The 22640-nt window shown below is 37.4% G+C and overlaps 2 protein-coding genes and 1 long non-coding RNA gene across 3 annotated transcripts; 1 reads left to right on the top strand and 2 right to left on the bottom strand.

Annotated features, from left to right (window-relative positions):
- Positions 1 to 7388: 7388 nt before the first annotated feature.
- On the bottom strand, positions 7389 to 8564 carry LOC112180502 (ethylene-responsive transcription factor WIN1). Its single transcript, XM_024319062.2, has 2 exons — positions 8387 to 8564; positions 7389 to 8091 (listed from the first exon to the last, which is right to left on the bottom strand). Exons 1-2 carry the CDS (start codon positions 8464 to 8466, stop codon positions 7608 to 7610), a joined length of 564 nt encoding a protein of 187 aa, XP_024174830.1. The 5' UTR covers positions 8467 to 8564; the 3' UTR covers positions 7389 to 7607.
- Positions 8565 to 17176: 8612 nt separating this feature from the next.
- Positions 17177 to 17974, bottom strand: LOC112178182. The gene has a single exon (XM_024316368.1). It carries the CDS (start codon positions 17972 to 17974, stop codon positions 17177 to 17179), a length of 798 nt encoding a protein of 265 aa, XP_024172136.1.
- A 2641-nt stretch (positions 17975 to 20615) lies between these two features.
- LOC121050441 lies at positions 20616 to 21483 on the top strand. Its single transcript, XR_005802985.1, has 3 exons — positions 20616 to 20717; positions 21162 to 21247; positions 21360 to 21483. It is a non-coding gene; the product is annotated as an uncharacterized LOC121050441 (long non-coding RNA).
- The last annotated feature ends 1157 nt before the right edge of the window (positions 21484 to 22640 follow it).

Genomic DNA, 22640 nt, shown 5'->3' with positions numbered 1-22640 from the left:
CTTGTCGAAGATGAAGAGCGAGCTGCATTAACAAGGAGTAACAGTAAGAGAAGCTCAGGATCAAGAGCCATAGCTCTGATACCATGATAACATCAAATCCATGGCCAACCTTACAAGCACAGTGAAGAGAGAAAGAGATGAAAATGGAAGAACAATCTGGAGAAAAATTCTTGAGAGTGTTTTACTGAAAATGCAAAGTGTATCCAATTATTATAATAAAACCCCTATTTATAGTAATACCACACCTTCACTTATTACAGACTGGAAAATATAGAAAATATCTAAAGTCTCTGCGTCACATGCTTGACAGCTGGATGCCACACCATTGGTCAAGATGACTCTTCCATGCTGAGGCAACGTAATAGTTAACAGAAAGTACGTAGTTAGTAGGGTGGTAATAACCGCACCCAAAATTTTTTTTGTAGGTGCCAAAAAATACCTTTTGCAATAGTTCAGGTTTTATTTGGAGTTTTTACCCATATCAAAATGCACCTGCCACTAAAAAATTATTCTATGTTTTTTCAATTATACCCTTTTTTGTAGTATCCAAGAGCCACCAAACCGATCATGTTTCTACTCCTGTCGAGACCAACACCAACACTGCTTTTGCCTTTTAGTTGGGGAAGATTATGGTCAGTTTCAAGATTGCCTCGATTCCTTTGAGCTCTAACCTTTTACCGAAAGTTTGGCAATCAAGTGATTCACCCAACATGAGACCATCAAGCTAACCGCCACACGACCCATCATTTCTAATATACCGACACAAAGGAAAGCTTCACTTCAACGTTTCCTAGCAAAGAGGAAGGATATGATCAATAAAATGTACCAAATGAGCAGCCTTCATTCTTCAGGCCCTGCAAAGCCGCCAGTTCAAAGCAAGTTATGATTAGTGATTACACGCAATTTTATACATATAATTATATCTAAAACACAAGAAATAAGTGAATCCTCAAGTCAATTATTATGTAATTAATATACTTTTATTTATTTGTAGGCAATAAGTGGAGTTGCGAAAATCGAGATAAAATGACTCAAAAATGAAATAAATTGGAGTATTCTGAGTAGAACATCGCTCAGCCATGGTCAATGAAATATAGAATGAAAGGGAGCTTAATTCATTAATCAAGTTGCTCAATTGTTTAATTAAGTCTTTAAGCATGCATGGACATGCTCTAATTGTTTGGCTTATCCAATAAGCCCATGACACATGGCATCAAGCCATATTTTCTCATCTTCATCTTCATTCACTCTTAAAAGTGAAAAACGGTGGTTGATGGTTCTTACAGTTAAAGCCTAACCCACGTGACCTTTCTCACCGAGACTTGATATCTAGTCCGTCCATTCTCTTTCTCTTGCAATCAGCCACCCATCTAATCTATCCCCTCATCCTCTCACTGAAGCAGACCACCACGACCCTTATATATTCCTCTTCCTTCCTCTTAAAAATGCCCAGTAGCCGCAACAAGAGGAGGGCTGCTGCTCTCTAGTCTCTCCCCTTTCCATCTTCCTATCATCAATCGTTCATTATTAGGACTTATCAAGCTTCAAGGAATCATCATTAGGAACACCACACCTCTATTTTGGGTGATTGGGTGAATAAATTTTTTGGTTCATACTGGCCTATAGCTAGGAGTGACTAAGTCAACTCTCCCCTCTCTTCCGTATCATCTCTTTCATATTTTTCTATACTTTTGATGATGTATTTAAATATGGGTAGTTAGTAAATTTTTTGGGAAACTAGGGTTTGAACCCTAGCATGAATTTAATGTAATAAATATATTTTAATTCAACGGTATTCAATTTCGTGTTTGGCGTATATTCTAATTTATATTATTTAGCTTAGATGCATGATTAGGAACTTGATTAACTCTTGAATGTGTAGATGAGCATGTCTAGAACAAGTTAGGAGACCTAATTACTTCACGAATTTATAGCTAGGACACTAGTTTAGAGCATGATTAGCTACAATACCAATTTCGATTGTTGTACTGGCTAGCTTGGGAGCCTTGATTTTAGAACTCTTCGCCATTTGGTATGCAACTAGAGCCCCTGATAAGGCTCTATATTGTCCCAATTGAGTTTCTACGACCCTTGATCTAATATGAGCCTTGAAAAACCTTGGGTACGGTTATTGATGCTATTATGAATTGAATGACCATTGTATGAACATATTTGTGTATTGAATTTGGCTAGGAGGATACCCTAGTGACCTAATTTCTATTTCTTACTTTTCTTTCCTTTATTTAATTTAGTTGTTAGTTAAAGTTTTCATTTAAATTCATGCAATTTAGTTATTGGAAATTCAATTTACAATTTTTGGTGACAAATTCGACCCATTATAAATATCCATCACTAATCTTGTAGCTTTGATTAGGCTTTGGTGAGAACCAAAGCCGAGTATTGCTAAGGCTTAGTGCCTTAGATTAGCATTTTTATTATATTTACTTTAATTTTCTTTTATTTGCTTAGTGACTCTAGTTCCGACTACCCAAGGATTATGGGCTAACCACTAATCCCCGTGGTACAATAACTTTTGGGCATAATATTTTCCTATCTTGACAATAATACGTACGCTTGCGTAAATGTGTATCAAGTCAATTAGGCTTGGCTGCAGTAATCTGAGCTCCAATATTATGATGCATATTATGCTTCAATAGTTTCAAGCCCTGTTGTTCTTTCTATCTTCAAGACTTGCCTCAACTGCTTGAGCTTGCTGTAGCTCATCAAACTGTTGATTAAATTTCAGTTTTTGTAATTAAGCTCCATATCAAAGGAACTTTTTTTTTAGGGCCTAGAATGCTAAAAGGTAGAGGAGAAGCAAGCCGAACCTCTAATCGACCTGGCAATTTTTTTTAGGGGCCTAGAACATTGGTATCAGCCACTATCGGAACTACTGTTTGCAGCAGCTATTACAATGTTATTTGGCCCATTTTCAGTTTTGATTCGTGCCCAGAAGAAGCATTAGTGCCCTTCTGAACGTAACTCACAGTGTTGACTAAATTGGGAGATTTGAGTCAATTTGTTTATAAAATCTGATGTTAAGAAGGGAACGACAGGAAGAAGAAGGTGTCCAACCAATCTTCCTAGATTTCCCATTTGGTAAAAAAACAAAGGTAGGGAGATTGTCCAACTTTGGTTTAGTTTGGTCTCCAGATTTTGATTTATCTTCTTAACTAAAATGTTGCTCTTGGTGTATGTCGTGGAAGCTTTTAAGGAAGCTGGAAGTTGGAAAGCTTTGCCAGGTCGTGCATGTTCCAAGGAGCAAATGTTTTCGGACTAGGACTGTAATTTTCCAAACGTGAAAAGTTGTGGTGTCAGCCTAAAGAAAGCGAATGGAATCAAAACTGCTATATTCTAGCCTTCTAGGTAGGATGACTTGGGACTCTCTAGGTTAGGAATCATTCTTAGATATAAATAATAAGGGTTTTTGTCCATTTACACCATTTCTAGAGATTTTTTTCCCACTTACCCCATTAAGTTTTTTTTTTTTGTTTTTAAAATTTTTTTTAATACCATTTTACCCTCACCCCTTTGTTACTTAGAGAGAGAGAGAGAAATCATAGGAGACTTCGCCGGAGCCCCGTCACCGGCTGCCGAAGTCCGGTCACCGGCCGTGGGATTCCAGTCACCTGCCGCCGACCGCCGCTCACCTGAATATGCTGAAAATCTCACCGGAAATGTTTTTTTGCCCCCAATAGACATCTATTGGCCCCAAATAGAGGGGCAATAGAGGTCTATTGCCCCCCAATAGACGTCTATTGCCCCAATAGTCTATTACCCCCTAACCTCTATTGCCCCCCAATAGACGTCTATTGCCCCAATAGTCTATTGCCCCCCAATAGACGTCTATTGCCCCAATAGTCTATTACCCCCTAATAGATGTCTATTGACCCCCAATAGACGACTATTAGCCATGTATTGCCCCTTAATAGACGACTATCAGTCATGTATTGCCCCCCAATAGGACTTTCAGTCGCCAGAATGAGAACTAATCTCCCTAAATTTAGACAAATAAAACTTTGATTACAAAAAAAAAAAAAAAGGAGATTACATCAATTCAAAACGTATATTGCCCCCCAATAGACGTCTATTGCCCTCCAATAGACCATTATTACCCTCCAATAGATTTTTTTTTCCTTTCCTTCTAGGCCTTGTACCCACATTTTACCCAAAAAAAAAGGAAGAGAGAGGGTCAAGACGCGCTCGATCTCAGAAGGAAAAAAAAATGCACACACAACCAAAACATTCCTTACAATATGTAAGAGAATGCAATACACACATCACCAAAGCAGGAAACGAGAGAAGACAACAACTACAACTATTATTCCATTCCAATTCAATTCAATTCATATAGCAAAAAAAATCTTATGGAAAAAAGCAACCAACCTTTAGTGGCCTACCATTCTCCAAAAAAAAAAAAAAAAACTGCAGTGGCCTACCGAAACCTTGAAAATCCATAAAATGTGCTAATCCAATCCCCATAATTGCATAACAATGAGGATCAATACAAACTAACAGGCTCATAATAGCCAACAAGATAATCAAAACAAGGCTAATACATCAAAATTAAAACAATATGAGATCTTTCTGATACAATATATTCAAAATTTTCAAGCATATTCTCCTTAATTAGATCGCAAAAAGAAAACCTCCAGATTCTACATGTCAGCCTTGTGCTTGACATCATCGGCCTTCTTGACGGCATCGGCATTCTTTGACAGCTTGTGATCGTTGGAAGACGACGATGACGAGCGGCGGTGAGAGTAGATCTTCTCCATAAGCGACGCCCCAAGTATCTCTTCTGGCTCTGCCATAGCTTCTTCTATACTAAAGATCGAACAGTTTCAGAGGGAGAGAAAGATAGGAGGGGGAGATCTGAAGGGAAGGGGAGGAAGGAGATGTGGGCGTCGTCCTCCGATTCCAGAGCTGCCGTGGCAGAGAGAGATAGAGAGAGAGAGAGAGTGCAGATCGGAGAATGAGAGAGTGCATATTGGAGGGATGAGAGAGAGTGGCATGATAATATTTATTTAATTAGGTAAATGGAAGAATAATCATTTCTCTTTAAATTGGGTTAATGAGAATAAAAATCTATTGCTGGGATAAGTGAGATGATTTTAGCCAATTTTGGTGTTTTGGGTCAATGATCCAAATAATAATTGCTTGGCTATGGTTATTTCTTTATGAAGCTAAAGGATTTGATATTTTTATTGCCATGCTTGTTTTCAATTGTTTTCAATATCATGTGATGACCTAAGTGAGCGGAGCATAGCGGCTACCTTGGGTTTTGATCCCTTAAACCTCTGGAAAGGCTGTATGGATGGGATGATGTCTTACATAGTGTGAGGTGTGACACACTTCTAGGTGATACGGCGTAAATGGACACACTCGCTACTTTTTGCCTGATATAATGTTAATCTTGGTAAAGGTGTAGTTGGTATAATGACCAATCATCATGTTTGTGTTTTCTGGGCCTGCATAAATATTTTTAAAATAAAACTTAAGGTTTATGATTTGATATTTATTAGTTTATTTTTATTTTACCTATATGCGTAGTTTTTAAATACTAGCCAGAACACACACACACACACACACACACATTTTTACGTGTTTTTAAACCTAACCAAGGTGAATGCCTTGTTGAGTAGCAATGACGAAAATTCATCCCTACAACAGTTTTGGTTACAGGTACTGTGCACGTGAATGGGAGATTACTAGAATGAGCTGGGTATACTGATGAAATTATTTCACGTATGACTTATTTATAATGTTTCTCATGTTTCAGTTTTTTATTTATTTCAAATGTAATTTAATCCTAATTTGCTTCGATCTTGTTTGACATTAAATTTTGTCTAACCTAATTTTTATATGTCCAGTTTCATTGAAAGGTTTCCAATTTATTTAGAGTAATGACATTGAAATTTCACCTCAAAAATTTTACTTAACGCTTTTGTCTAATTTCAAATTTAGTTTCTTTAAAAATAATTTATAGCTTATTTATTTAACATGGCTTGCTTATCTCTAGGACACTAGTTAAGTTTACTTAGCTAGTGACCTTAAAGATAAGCGGCACTGTAACGTGTTTGATTTGATGAGGTGTAAATCGGGGCGTTACAATTTGTATTTTGAAAGGTTGCTGGGTTTGTACTATGTCGCTAGGTGTAGATAAGGGTAAAGCTAGAATTATTGGATAATCTTTTACGTGTTGGGTTCACTAATATATTTGCTAGGTTCAAATAGAACCACTCATTCATAAGTCACTCTGTTTAGGTGAAGAGGAAGAGATAGCTCAGAATTCCGATGAATCTGGGTATCACGGTCATCAAATGACTAAGAATTTTGTAATCACCTATATTTAGATTTCATTTCAAATATTGAGATTAACAACTTTATTCTTTTTAGCTCTAGTGCTAATTATTATTATATTAATACAATATATTACACAAAATTGTAACGAAGTGGCACTAATTGTGACTGAAAAGCAGCATGTCGAATTATTTCTTAGCCAATTCGTTGGTAGGCATCTCGATACTGGTGAACCAAATCATGTGAGAAAGACAAAAATTCAAGTGCGTTGACTTTATTTTGCTTGACTACAAAATTTGCAGCTCGTTAATGTGAATTTTTGTAGCCGATTCCTTTAGTAAGTTAGTCATTCATTAAGAGCAGTTTGGACTTATTGCCTCCAAACAAAGTATTTCTAAAGTGCACGACTTCAAATTTGAACGTCTACAAAAACAGGTTTTTTTTTCTTCTTCTTTTTTAAAAAAGATAATCAAATGATTTCACTCCTAATCCCATGGTGACTTGAACCCAGGACTTGGATCCTAGATAAACTCATTTTTGATTTTTTCCGCAGCATGTGTGATTGATAATTCACAACCCTTTACGTTAGCAATATTAAGTGATCACCCAAGTACTTTGATGTTGCTTTCAGTACCATCCCTGAAATTAAATCAAACCCATGGCAAGCATCAACGTACTTCGAAAAAAAAAAAAAAAATTCATCAACGTACTTCAATCCTTTGTCTTTTTAATATCATTCCATCGATCATGAATCAGAAGCAATTTTAATATATGCTTTCAATGACCTTTACATGTGGAGGTGCTAGCATTTCTCTCTGTTTTTCTTTTAAATGTTTATATGTGGACAATAACAGATGCCTAACTAAGCACCATGGTCTTCAGATTGAAGAACACATATGCAGTTAGCTAGGGTGTGAAAGAATTTAGTAACTTATACCTCGATCAATTTTACTTGTCGTACATCGATCTCAACTGACAACGATTGTCACTACATAAAACAGTAGCCCCCTTCTTCTTCCCCCCCACCCCAAAAAAAAACAAAAAAAAAAAAAACAACTAAATATTGGTTATAAGCAAGTGACAAATTGATCGTCAACACAAAGAAACAAATCCTTAACTTCAACCAAACAAATTTAGAAAATGCATTAATTGATAAGACTAAGCACATGGAAATTCCTCGGACAATTTGGTGGTATGAAGTATGAACAACCTCCATGTGATGTTGATACTCGACTAGCTAGGAGTTACCTTCATACCTATCATCGATCGGAACCCGGAACCCCAAAGAATAAAATACCAAGCGATTAATTTCTACTCAGAAGTTCCTCTATCATCTGCAATGCAATCCTTTTCTCCTCGTTCAATCCTTGCGTTTCATGTCCAGCGGACACTTGAGGGACGATAGTACTCTCCACCTTCTCCGCTTCTAAACCACTCTTCCGTCCCAGCTCCACCATCATCAGCCAATTCGAATCTGAGCGTGGCCCAGCGCGCTTTTGCCAAACTCCGATGTGGGAATTCTCGGCGTCGAGCCTGAGGCAAGTGAGGGAAGCAGAGCAACACTTGCGAAGCTTGGCGCTGAGGGTTGCAGAAGGTGAAGTAGTAGTAGTACTGCTGGAGTTGCTCTTGTTGTTAATAGAATTTTTATTATTAGCAGCTGCAATTTCATTTGTGGTGACCGGAAAGTTTGTTTTGGCATTTCGACCACTCATCAGAATCGCAGCCTCGTCGTAGGCTCGTGCTGCCTCTTCTGCACTCTCAAATGTCCCAAGCCACATCCTCCTTTTCCTGCAACATAAATTATTTAATGTTAGTACGCAATTAAGGATCAAATTTCACATACGGTTAGTAATAATAAGCTAATAACTAACAAATTATAGTACGTTGCAACTTGCAAGACATAATTAAGAGAACTATTCTATCATGGAAACCATATAAAGAAGATTTAAGATCAATAACTAGAATACTTTGAACCAGCAATATAGAAATTCTATGTTGTACTTAAAATCGAGTAAATGAAGACACATATAATATGGAATTAATGGATGGTGAGAGAGAGAGAGAGAGAGTCTAAGTTAGTTACAGTAATGGATGACGAATCTCAGATACCCAAGAGCCCCAGTGGCGTTGCCTGACCCCTCGGAACTTCTTTGATTGTACCATTTTTATGTTTTGTCAGAGTCGGGGAGAAAACTGAGTGAGCTAGTTAGGGAGGAAGCAGAGAGAGAAGTTTGTGAAGTAGATGGCTAGCTAGTGGTGCGTCTTTTTGTGTCCATAAGAAATACGTGGGAGGCTGGGAGCTGAGAGCTAGTAATATGAAAATGAGCTCAAGACGGGCCCTCTCCTCCTATGACAGCTAGTTGAGTACTCGAGAGTTTAACAAAAATCTGATGTCTCAACACTAAAGAGATCACCTCGATCAGCTTTCAGCTCTACCTTCTCGAGCAGAATTGGAGGTTCAATTTGCTTGTGCGCCCTGTTGAGAATATATACATTTTATATGGGAAAAAAGGGACACTGCTTATGAGTTTATAAGGCCTTGGATCACTCCATCCATTGCCAATTGGTTTTGGATATGAACCCCAGATTACTTTATCATAGTATCAAAGTAGGTTATCTCACGTGTATATGCCTCATAGCCACACGTGCACGTCACCCAAAGTTATCCACGTGTATAGCTTAAAAATTTGTGTAGGTTGTTCCATGTACGTGTACATGCCTCACGGGCTCCATGTCACCCAAAGTTGTCCATGTATATGGTTTGAAAATTCGCCGCCACATGCGCGAGAGCGGTGTTGAGAATATATACATCCCACATGGAAAAAATAGGACATTGCCTATGAGTTTATAAGAGTTTAGGTCACTCTATCTATTGTCAATTGATTTTAGATGTGAACCCCATATTTATGGGACATTGCCTATAAATTTATAAGGGTTTGGGCACTTCATCTATTGCCAATTAGTTTTGGATGTGAACCCCAGATTACTTTATCACGCCCTAGCTTTGATGGAAAAGGGTGGTGAAGTTTATAATGCATGTGAAGTTCATTGAGTTCCATCTGAAGGTAAAACAGGAATTTGTGAAACAACAAGATAATTAACGTGTAAGATTGTCACTTTATTCAAATTAAAAGTCATATTTTAAAGCTAAATATCTAAATGATCCACTACCTAGAATCCAGGTCCTGGGTTCGAGTCACCATGGAGGTAGGAGTACGTGAAATCCTTTGGTCCTCTTTAAAGAATAAAATAATAATAATAATAATAATCTAAATGATCGATGTGCGCCTAAAGCCATAGAGCTTCTTTGAAAATTTCTTTGAATTTCATTTATGGCTCTTGTAAGTTTTTGTTTTGCTTAATAAAGTTTCAATCGTTCTACTCATGTCGATCATTCGAAAAGATAATAATTTTTTTTTTTTTTTGAAAGATGGCCAAAACGGTTGCCCTTAAGCCTTTACTATTAATGAAACAGCAGAATACATAATGAGGACATGATATCTGAACCCCAAATTACAATAAGCATAAGGAGAACATCTCGAGATAATAACGAGAGTCTCAATAAAAAATATGTATTTTAACATGCACCAATTGACGAAGAATGCACTTCTGACTACTCTATTCGCTTTATAAGTATGTCGACATACCACAAAGTAAATGCTTACTCGAAACCATAATATACTAATAAGATCGGCTTTACCACTATGTTGCCACTGGAAAACTAGTTCGGTGGCACATAGTTTCATCCTGCCACTAGCAGTTTGCGACCATTTGACAAAGCAAAGAACTCACCACCTAACTAGGGCAGACCAGGCACACAAAAGGTGCAGTCCCGGACGGAGTCCACATCGCCCTACCACTACTCGGTAGGGGCTTATTGCTGGCATAAAGCCACATTCTACTAAAAATAAGAATAAAAATAAGAGAAAATTTTACAAATAGTACCCCAAATAAAGTTCATTCATCATTTCGGTACCTCAATCTTTAAAACTATAACAATGGTACCTTAACATTGAAATCTGACACAATATCGATGCCTTCCGTTAATAATGTTGTTAGGGCATCTAGTTCCCAAGGCTGAAAAACCTTCCTCTCACCCAAACAGACAATATACACATCCAATAATCTTCTAGTGCTTAGAATAAATTGAGCCATATCAACAGCATCTGCATCTGTTGCAATTGGTAAATAGCCACTTCCTGCTTCACTGCCAAGTATCCGAAACCAATATGCAATTGGACCTTGGGTATAACCCAAGTCATGTGCCTACTATTTGAAGCCTGTAAATGACAATTTCTCTGGAACCACACCATCCAAGAAAACAATTGATCCACCCCTATAATATCTGTTTACACCACCTTAGCTATAAAACCTTCCCCCATAATGTATTTTTACAGTAAATTAATTAGGACCTGCATCATTCAACATGATTTAAACATAAGTCAATAACAATCAATAGTAGTCAACAATAGTCTGCTATAGTCATATTTAAACCTAATATACTCAATCCAATACACATGATGCCAACTGCATACTAAATAGACTCAATTAATATCTCTTTTATTTATGTTCGTTAGTCCAAATAAGTAGTGTGTTTTTTAATTCTGCTAGTCCTAGTTTTCAAATGTTCAACATCAATGAGTTCAATACTTCACCAACCAAATTCAATGTTCAAATTTCTTCATCACCCACCAATATTCAAAGCTTTCCCACATTAAACTCCATTCCCATCAGCAATAACATTATAGTTGACAGAACATGACAACAGAAAACCCTAGAACCAAAAAAACCCTAGACAATACATTCTTCACTTTCTTAAACAATCTATACTTACTACACCACTAACAAGCATAGTACTGAGTTAGGGAGACAAAACCCTAAAAGAAAACAAAGTCATATGGAGGGACCATTTTTGCATACCTCCAAATACAGGTGGATTTCCATCAATCCGAAAGTACCTCCAATAATTTGCCATGCCCATTCAGGATTTGGGATTCCCAAATCTACTTTACCCAGGATTGGATTGGAATAAAATCTCTTATCCTCTACCTTTTTTCAGATTCACTTGAACATAGAGAAAGAGAGAGAGTGAGCAAGTGAGATTCTGATGGTGAGAGACCGGGAGGAGTCTTTTTGACCAGTTTTGGCTGTATGCACCAATGGATGGGGGGGGGGGAGATGAAGAGACGATTTTTCCCATGGAAAAAATCTACCCTAATGCCTTTATTAACGGAAGGCATCGATATCGTGTCGAATTTCAATGTTGAGGTGCCATTGTTATAGTTTTAAAGATTGAGGTACCGAAATGATGAATGGACTTTATTTGGGGTATTATTTGTAAAATTTTCCCAATAAGAGAATAAACAGTAAAAACATCATTAGCCCAATCTGGGCCCAAAGCATTCCAGGTCCACAAACCATCCACCACAGTATAGAGAGAATAGCCCACAAGCCTAGCCCAAGCCTTTGCCATCGCTGCTGTCATCGCAAACCACCACCGCCGTCTTCGAGCAACCTTAGCCAGCGTACGACCACCAAACCATCGAAAAGATAATAATTCTATGTAAACAAAATATCTTTTAGGTTTTTTTTTTTTTAACTTAAAATAATTATAATCATGTAGTTTTGACAACATGAGTATATTAGCTATTCTACACTATCTATCTGACAAAATGTCTTAAAGAGATGGAATATATTCTAGACCAATGTTATTGCTTGATAAAAGGAATATGGTATCATTTCTATCCATTACATTAAAATGCTATTTGTGTTTTCATTAAAAAGTGAATATGAGTAAGAGAAACTTTAAATACACCCCCTAAATTACTTAATACACATTTCTTATATTTTTTTGTCTCATTTTTTCATCAAACTTCCATCTGTGCCCTTCTTTATTAAATAAATAAATGATGAAAACTTTTTTAAAAATTAGGTCAGCTATGTATCACAAATTTTTATTTAATACATTCTTTCACTATAATTTATTTATTTATTGTGGAATTAATTGCTAATTAATTCTGATACATATCAATATGGTAATTATTAATTATATTTCTTCTTTTTCACATCAATAAGGTTGATATATTGCTGAAAAATTGAATAATTTAATATGTTATTCAATAAGGGTTGCTCCTTCTTCTTTCTCACATTAGTAAGGTTGCTCCTTCAATATGTTTCAACCAATTTGGTTGCTTGTTAATTCTTCATATGGACTATAATTATTTCATCTGCCATTAACGTTCACGTAAGATCCTGAAGAAAGGTCGATTATATCATGATCGAAGACGAGAAAAAAAATTAACCTATAAGAAAATATATAAAATATTTAATTATTATTTTATTTTTGTAGATTCTTCTTTGTTTTTATTTTTGTTTATTTATTAATGAGGAAGGGTAAAGATGGAAGTTTAATGATAAAAAAATATAGGCGTGTCCATTAAGTAATTAGGGGTGTGTATATAAAACTTCTTTATGAGTAATGTCTCTTACTATATGAAAAAATATAGGCTTGCCTTTTTTTTTCTTCCCTTTATGTTGAAAAATATCTGAATTCACCTCTAACTCCATGTTTAATGTGTGACATTATATTAAAAGCTTGTGAGAGATTATGAATGGGTGAGAAAGAGACACTTCTACCCTTCCAAACTCTATCGCTGCCGCGGATGAGTACCGTATACGGAGGCCTTTAGCGCCTCCCCTCCAGCAAAGCCGGCTTTGAACATGTGCAATAAGGGCGATAGCCCAGGGCCCCAATTTTTTTTTAATGTTTTATGTTTGCATAAATAAATATTAAAAACTAAGGCCCCAGAGGACCAACATATACTCTTCTCTTCTTTCTGGGTTCACATTTTTTTTTTGTTACATTCTGCGTTCACATGCCTTGATTGAGACTTGAGAGGGCCCAATTATTTTTTTATGGCTTTGTTTTAAATAAATAAATATTAAAAACTAAAATAATATGAAAGAGGCCCAATCCATCCAAAACTTATCCTCTCCTTTTTTTTCTTTTTTTTTTTGCGTTCTGTCTCTCTCCCCTCCTTAATTGAGTCAATTCCATCCAATTCTCATCGACCTCAGTACCTCACTACTCAGCTGCTCACTCTCAAGTGTGCTTCTTTGATTTGTTATTTACAAATAAATTAATGTTTGCTTTAGCATTCCTAATGGTTTGATTTGGTTTTCAAATTGTAAAGGTCGTGGCTGTCTAGCAATTTTTTGGGATCTGGAAATTGAGAAAATTGGAGGAGGAGCTGTGAGCAAACTCAGAGTCTCATCTCAGTCATCTGAGTCTTTGATCTTCAAGGAATCAGGTTCTCTTATTTACATTGATTTGCTTCAATTTTCTGGGAATATTTTTGCATGGTTGTGTTAAAATTTAGAAGCATGCCTCCTAAAAGAAAATGTTTATCTGGATATGCAAATCATTTAAAGAAGAAAAAAGATGCAGAGTTGGTTCAATCTTTAAGGGGAAGTCTTGATAGGTTCATTACTAGAGAACCAGAAGGTTTGGGTGAAGATTTAGTTAATGAAGAGGCACAAGAGCACACTGAGAGAGAATATAATGTGGAAGAGCACACTAATAGGGAAAATAATGTGGAAGAGCACACTGATGGCAATGAAGTTGTAGATGATTTGGATCATGGTGAAAATGAGAATGACAAGGGACATGATGATAATGTGAATGATGCGGATGTGACTCCCGTAAACATTTTTTATCCAAGAACTTGGGATAGCTTGGATAAAAAGTTGATAGATTTGCTGGTAGAAAAGGGTCCTCTTAGAGATCTTTCCATAGAGAATGACCCTCAAGACAAGTTCAATAGACATTTCAGTTCAACGTTTTACATTCAGTTTTTAGGAAATGGAGAGAAATATGACAGAGAGTGGCTAGTGTACTCAAAGGAGCTTGATAAGGTCTTTTGTTTTTGCTGCAAGTTGCTTAAAAGGGGGCCAATGCAGCTAAGAAGGCAAGGAGATAGATTTTCAAATAAATATCAATCAACACCACTGGAAGAACATATTATTTTGAGGGTTTTAGATCAAGCACCTTTTTGTAATATTTTTTGCTGCAAACTTTACACTTGTATTGACTATTTAGCCTCTGTTGTAGGCTCATCTAATGTTGGCTATTTGATTTTATATTGTGAGTTTGTTCAAGTATAAATTTCATGTAAGACTAAAGCTTGAAGGGCTACATTTTAAGTTTTCGCACAAGGCCTCCGAAAAGTTTGAGACACCCTGCCCTCCAACATCCGCCTTGTCATACGAGCTTCTCTTGTCATGGCTTCAAGCCACTCATTACTCAACGGGAAAACCTTCTGACAAAGGAGACTTCTAGCTATTTAACAGGCTGGCTTGTACGATGGCTTCAATTTTGGGGCATCATGGTACAAGTGGCAATGTGGGATGTAGGCGGGGTTCTGATCAGCGAGAGGCAAAGGAGGGATCGGTCCCATAGTGGGCTGCTGTTTTAGTCGGAGCAAGCGCTACTGATGCATACACCCTGTCACTATTGGGAGGCTCCATTTATTTAGGTGCCCAAAATTGGGGTTGGGTCTGCCAACATTGATCCAAGGTGGCACTAGGCTATGTTGATATTGGTTGATTGGGATTTGGCTGACAATGAGACTCTGGGGCTAAGGCGGGCTTCTGCTTTGGTGGCTGCATTGGTTTTGGCCAATCAGGTTTTGGCTGAAAAAGGTGCTTCAGGGCGGTGGCGGGTTTCAGACTTGGTGGCTGGGTTGGACATGGACGATGACCGACGACGGTTGGCTGTCATGGTTGGGTTCCCTGCATTGGGTGTCCAGATCAATGTGGTATACCCAGGTTTTGGGTTGTTGTTGGTCCCATTTCACCCATTTGTTAGCCCAACTCTTTCCATGGGTCTGGATTTGGGATCCAGGAGATTTTCTGCTTGGTTTTTTGCATAATTGTGCTAGTGTTATTCTTCTGGGTGTGCTGCATTTACTTTCAAGTGGATTGATCTATATTTCTACATTCTATAAAAAAATTTAGTATAATCACACTATGAGTACCACAATTGTGTGCCTTGGCGAGCAATGTTCTTTACGTTGGGACGCTAGTTTTGATTGGTCTGCCGATCTTTCGCATGCCCGGATTACAGTTTTTTGACTATTGGATCTACAAATCTGAAGGTTGTGACATTAGTTCTATTGTTAATAATTATCTTAAGAAGGTTGAGGCTTTACTTAAGTTTTTGCTTGTTTCTCTATAAGTGTTTTAGAGTAGTGCTTTATAGTACAAGAACAGTTTGTTGGTTTAGTACACCTTCTGATTTGTTCTAGTTTAGCTCTAGGACCAAGTCATTTTTGGCCTTTGTATACTTCCCATTGGGATGCCCTTTTAAGCGATTTTTATCACTTATTCAATGAATTTTTTCCTTAAAAAAAAAAAAAGGGGAAATGCTCATTTACCTAATTTTAGCTTAAAATTTGCCCACTTGCTCCACTAACAGTTTTTTAACCCCATTTACCCAAAACACTCTAAGGGATTATTTCCCCTTTACCCAATTAATTCTTTTTTTATTCTTTTTATTTATTTTTGAGACTTTTTTGCCCTCTCCTTCTTTCTCACTTAGAGGGAGAAGTCATCCTCCACCTTGCCGGACTTCGGTGACCAGTGGCAGGCCGCCGACTCCGGTGACCGGAATCTGGAATCCGACTACCGGACTGGTGTCGGGATTCCGGTGTCTGAATTTATTGCCCCCCAGTAATGTTATTATTGCCCCCCAATACTTATATTGTTGCCTCCAATAATCATATTATTTCCGTCCAGTGAATTGTATAAACTCCCAAAACCAAAATGAATACACTACAAACACAATTGATCATATTATTGCCCCCAGTAATCATATTATTGCCCCAATACGCATATTATTGCCTCCTAATAATCATATTATTGCCTCCAATAATCATATTATTTCCGTCCAGTGAATTGTATAAACTCCCAAAACCAAAATGAATACACTACAGACACAATTGATCATATTATTGCCCCCAGTAATCATATTATTGCCCCCCAATACGCATATTATTGCCTCCTAATAATCATATTATTGCCCTCAAGTGAACCAAAATGAATACACTAAAAACACAATTGATCAATTTATATGTTCAATTGTACACGTTAACTTTGTTTTCCTTCACCATTCTCGGAATTCACACTATAAAAAAAAAAATGATCTGGGCACCCAGAAATTGCTCTGGGCACCAGATCAGAATGACTGGGGACGAAGAAACTCGATATCGGACCGGCAGATCTTGAAGCTTTGGGCCGACGAGCCCGTCTCTCGCGGCTTCTTCCTCCACCGCACCACCTCCGACCTCAACCTCAACCACCTTACGTCTTCGTCGCCGTCGGGTTCCCCAAGGAAGACCCGGCCAAGTTTCGGATCGAGAAACATATCCGAGTTGGCCCAAAATCTGCCGGAAAGGTTTCGTCACCGTCATCGACTCGCCGAGCGACGACTTCTGCAGCGAAGTCTTCACCGCCCTGGATCGGATTCTTGTGCTCCGACGCTCCAACGAGGAGGAGGAGGTGAGAGAGAGAGAGAGAGAGAGAGAGAGAGAGAGAGAGAGAGAGAGAGAGAGAGAGAGAGAGAGAGAGAGAGAGAGAGAATTTTGTAGTTTAATAATTTGATTGGGGGGTAAAAATGTCACTTGCGTTTAAATTGGGTAAATGGGGTCAAAAAACTCTTAGTGGAGCAAGTGAGCAATTTTTAAATTAAAATTGGGTAAGTGGTCACGACCCCAAAAAAAAACGTGTGACATTATATTTGATCCGCAATGCGATATCTTTCATCTCGCATTTGAAAAATACTTTTTTTTTTATACGAAAAGACTAACAAAACAAGCTAAAGGGAGGCTCCTCTAGAGCAGCCTGCGCCAAACAGATCAAAGCTAATAGCTGAATTAACACTCGAGGGAAAGTGACTGGTCCAAGAAATGAGCTCGTCCGATCCATGGCCTATGGAGGCAAGGGCATTTGCCACAAAATTAGCTTCCCGTAAAGTGTGGGTGAAAACGACTGAATTGAAGTTGGAAGCTAGCTGTTTGATGTCCTGGATGATAGACTGTAGATGCCAAGGAGTGTTGGTCTTCCCAATAACACAGTGAATGACCAGTTGGGAATCCCCTTCAATCAACAGGTTGGTGTAGTTAAGCTCTTGAGCTTTTAGGAGGCTTTCCCGGAGAGCAACAGCTTCTGTCAGAGGGACATTAGCTTTCCCAATTCGTTTAGCACAAGCAATAACAGGACTTCCAAAGTTGTCTCTGATAACAAAGCCAATAGCTGCATTGTTGTTTTGTTGGATGACTGAACCATCAAAGTTGATTTTAACATGGTCTGGAGGAGGAGGATTCCATTTGATGTGCTCCCGCTCATCTGGAGGACGCCTTACAGGAGGATTATGAATGAGGAAATCTTGAGAAGTGGAAGCCGCAATGGCCACTATAGCAGGGGAGGAGAAAGCTTCATTCCTGAAAACATTGTTATTTCTTGCTTTCCAAATGTGATAGCAAAGAGAAATGATCTTAGCAAAGAGATTGGCATCATAAGGAGCATCAATAAATAACTCAGTTAATTTCTGGTGCAGGCTATTTGCATTAAGCAAAACAGTGCAATTGGCAAGGTTCCAAACAGATCTTGACATAGAGCAATGACATAATAAATGGTCAATAGTTTCTTCTCTAGCATTGCATAACGGACACAGATTAGAGTGAATGAGGCCAAACCTGTGCAATCTGCTTCTGGTTTTAAGTCTACCTCGCAAGAGAAGCCAACCAAAGACCTTCACCTTAGGAGGTACATTCAATTGCCAGAGTTTCTTGAGCAAAGGAGATTGAACATGGCTCTCTGCATTTGCATTTTGTAACCAAGTGGCAGATTTAATAGTAAATGCACCATTTGGCGAGGGCCCCCAGATAAAAGCATCTTCATGAAAAATACTTACAATTATATGTATGTACCGGAAAAACAATTCAAGGCCGACCCCATTTGAGTTTTAAATACACCTCGTGAGAGTATTTATCACTCCAAGTACTACCCCAACCGAAGGATCAATTGTCACAGTAAACAGTAGGACCCCGTTTGGACAGCTTGATTCTTACCATGAATAGCCATGAGTCCATGACAATGAAAGTTGATCTCTCATCAGTTAATTGATGACTAGCAGAAAACACTAGGATCGAATCATCATAAGCTGCAGCTTTATGAGGTTCTGGTACGTTTTGTAGCAAATTAGGTTTTTATCATCATATCGAAACTGCAGTAGCAGCTCTTAGTTCTTGTGTATCTTTCAAAGATGCTTCGTACTATACACTAAAGTGGGAACCGACAACTTCAAAAATGAGTCACTGTGAAAGAATCAATTCATGTGTTATAATTTTTGCAACACAACACTTGGGGGAAAAGGGTCGGCCAACTCTTGAATCCATCTTGTAGGAGTTTTGGAACTGGTAAAGAAAGCTAAATTATTTGTGTACTTATTGCTAGAGGCATTAATTCAATCAAAACGTAATATTAGTAATTTAGCTTTATAATTGCCATTACACTATATATTAAAGGAGGGTGCGGGATTCACTGTTCATAATCGGCTTAGTAACAGTACCGGCTCGAGCCGAGCCGATGATTGAAATTACAATTTTGTCCTTTTTTTGTAATAATTTACAGCCTTGCCATCTGCCATAAATATAAAAATTCTTCTCCAGTTTGCGCCCAATTTTGTTCTTTCCTTTTCGCTCGCTCAGTCGCTCTCCTTACTGTCCTCGCTCTGAACTGTACGGAGCTTTCAAATTTCAATTGGTTTTTGGAGAAAGCTCAGAAGCTACAAGCTACAACTTGAAGGCACCAATTAAACAACATAGTTTGCAATTCAGCGATTACATTTCAATTGATGGGAAATTGTAAACCTAATCGAGAAGAGAAGGAAGAAGATGTATTTGGGTAATTGGGTTTTAATCTGAGAAAGAAGAAGATGAATTTGGGTAATCGGTTTGCAATTCCTTTTCTTTCTTTTTTTTTCCTCAGTTACGTCTAATCTATTGAATCGGATGGTTGGTTTTTGTGGTATTGTGGTTTAATTTGCAATGCTTTTTCACGTCTTCAGATATCCTAGAATGGTGCTCTAATTGATTTCCCAGGTTTCAAACTCTCTGCATGTATAAGTTTTTGTGCGGTTTTGGGTTTTTTTTTTTTTCCTTTCTTTTGTCCAAATCTCGGTTGACTCAGGTTTGAGGCTTATTTGAATGAGTTGTTGATAGGCATAATTTGGCTCAATCACAACTGATGCTTCAATATGGTCTGAGGTATTGCAGCTACTGGCCGAGGATTAAAGCAGAAAGTGGCATTGAAGGTCAGCATAATTTCAATAAATGTTGACAGTCCTTAACAAGATGCTTTGAAGGTTATTCATGAACTCAGTTCAGTTTTCTTTTTCCATCATGGATAAGTCCTAGAATGTAATTAAAAAGATGAACTTCCTTCTTCAAAACTTCTTTTCTGTTGGGTGCATGCTTCGATCAGCTAAGAAAGAAAGCTATAGTAAATGGAAGAGGAAAGAGGAAATCTTATAATTAACTTTCCAGCTTTTAGTGCTTTGTTTTTGGTTTGAATTTCTATCTAATGAAGAAGGGAAAAGGTACTTTGCCTGGTCTTGATTCCCTTCGTGGCCATCTAAGGACTTGCTGGCTTTAGCTCACAACTTGATTCATCTCCAGCAGCCTCTTTTAGACCTAAGTGGATATATGTGAAACTATAAGCTATTAATTTTCCTTTTGTTGCGATTCGATTCAAGGCAAATGCCACAGCAGACTTTGCAGAACAAATTAAAAAATTCTGAAAATTCCATCATTATACTATGAAATAGTGGATTTAGCTCTAGCTAAATGTTACTGTATAGTTTGTGTATTTGAATGGGAAATAATCAATCCTTGAGTCTTTTCTTCTCTTTGGTAACTAAATTTTCAGATTCATCTCATTAGCTTGGATGAAAAGAAGTTTGGTGTCAAAGTTTGATCTATGGAATTGGTGGAAGTTGATAGAATGCTTCTGTGATTTCATTTTTTGTTATTGTATGGACTTAGTGGCTTTAGCTCACAGCCTCACAACTTCATCCATCTCTAGCAGCCTCTTTCATTAAAACTTTAACCTTTTAATTTTCCTTTCGTTGTGATTCAAGTCGAGGTAAATGCAGTGCCAGACTGTTGTTTTTAATGAAAAAACTGAGCGGATATTGTTTTTGCTTTGGCTCAACTATTATGGCATCTTATTCTAGCTGGAATGGAAATATCATTTTCTCCTGATTGAAATCTCGAAAGAAAAGCTATATGTCCAACTTAGCCTCCGCCTAGAGAGAGGAAGCTTCCACCTTTCAAATCAAACTTGGAGAAATCAAGGTATATATCAGTTGCTATGATTAAAGCTTCAATCTTTTTACTGAATTTTGGTGTTCTGGTCAGTTTGCTAATTTCTATCACTCTATCACTGTACCTTATGTTTATTTGAACTGGGTGAATGCATTCAAGGAGAAAAATGTCAACTCTTTGTCTCTGTTTAGTCACAATGGTAAAATTTAGAGCTAAATGCACTTTTACTTGCTGAGACTTTCGGACATTGATTCTTAGTTTTGTTGAACTCAAAGTTGTGGGTATGTAAAGTGTAGATATATGCTTTCTGCTCTGTGTTTAATGTGTTCTGTAAGTACAATTAGGAATTATATGGAAGTATCTGTAGGCACTTTTCCAACCATTGGGTGCAATTACTTGATAATGATGGTGAGGTAAAATGTGTGTTTATGGGTTCAAGGAAGTGATGCCCTTTTCGTTTTATATTTGTGGCAGGTGCCCTATTGCTTCATTTCATTTGGATCGTCAAGTATCGAATAAGTTATTGTTTCCTTGGAATTTAAGCCACAGCCTTATTAAAGGTATGCATACTTGCCCATTTTTGCAGTTTAATGAGTGTTAGAGTTTAGTCATTACCCTTTTCTGTGAGCTACAATGGAAAAGTTTTAAGCTTTTTCTTATTTTTGTTTGCAGGAAGCATAATTCACGAGACATATAAAGCTGGCTTTTGGGAATTGATTAAATCTGGGTAATTGTTGATATCCACTTTTACTCATGATATGAATACTACAACACGACATATCTGCTTATAATTTTCACACTGAATGTGGAAGTATTTTAATTCTGTGAGCTGTGCCACATTATTGTAGTTTGTTTTATATACATTAGTGTGTTGAAACTGCTATTATTTAAAATGATGTGGCTGAAGCTCCTCTGAGTATGTTGAGTAAACGTAGTGTTTTTGCTTGAGGGCAAGTTCGGTTTTTGATTAGATCATCAAAGTTTGATTCTTTTATGTGTTTAGTGAATGTAGTGTTTTTTGCTTGAGGGCAGTAGGAGATAGTTTTCATTCTTATTGAAGAACTGTGCATTCTATCATTTCGTATCAGCAGTGGAAATTAGCCGGACTGTTTTTGTAGTTAAGAAATGTGCATTGTATCATTTCGTATCGGCAATGGAAATTAGCCAAACTGTTTTTGTAGTTATAATGTTTTATTGTATACTTCAGAAGAGTTGTGTTTGTAAGGATAATGCTATGACTTGCATGTCATCTAGCAATGTTGGATTCCAAGTAATTACTGTATATCTTCAGTGCAGTTTTCAGTCAGCATGTCTTTGCATGATACAACCTTTTGCTTTATTTGCACTCATTTAACCTCAGGAGAGAAGGATTGGAGGGTGATGAGTTCTGATGTCATGGAGATCCTAAAGAAGACAAGTTTCCAAAGGTTATTGGCTCTAGCGCGTTGAAAAACCCAGTTACCACCCTGGAGCATGAACTATTGATTAAAGACTGATTACAACTTAAGCATATGTGAAAAAACGCATGGTAATGTTGGCCTCTTTCTAAATAAACTGGTTTAAATAGTATGGTCTAAATTTTACCTCTTAACTGATCTGTACTTGATAGGAGAGTGAATCAGAGACGAACGATGCAAGGTCTGATCCTTTCTATTTTCGTCAACTTTTTTTCTTTTTTTTTTTGGAAACCTGAATAGCCAATTGAAAACTGAGAATTTTGGAATTTTACAGTGTTTAATTTACTGCTCTTGGTCTGTTTAGTGTGGAACTGAGGACAGTTGCTGATGACAAATTGTAGCCCTTTTTTATGGTTTAAAATTCCTTCATATGAAATCTTAGTAATGATGCACTTTTATAAAAAAAACTTTGATGTAGTTTCATTGCACTGTGTTGCACAAGTTGAATCTATATTGGCACGTTGGTATTAATTGAATAGGTTGCCTTTGCAGGACA

This window comes from Rosa chinensis, chromosome 7 (assembly GCF_002994745.2).
Source record: "Rosa chinensis cultivar Old Blush chromosome 7, RchiOBHm-V2, whole genome shotgun sequence".
In the NCBI taxonomy this organism is placed as follows: Eukaryota; Viridiplantae; Streptophyta; class Magnoliopsida; order Rosales; family Rosaceae; genus Rosa; species Rosa chinensis.
The sequence above is the reverse complement of the archived record's forward strand: the minus strand, read 5'-3'. Positions and strand labels throughout refer to the sequence as shown.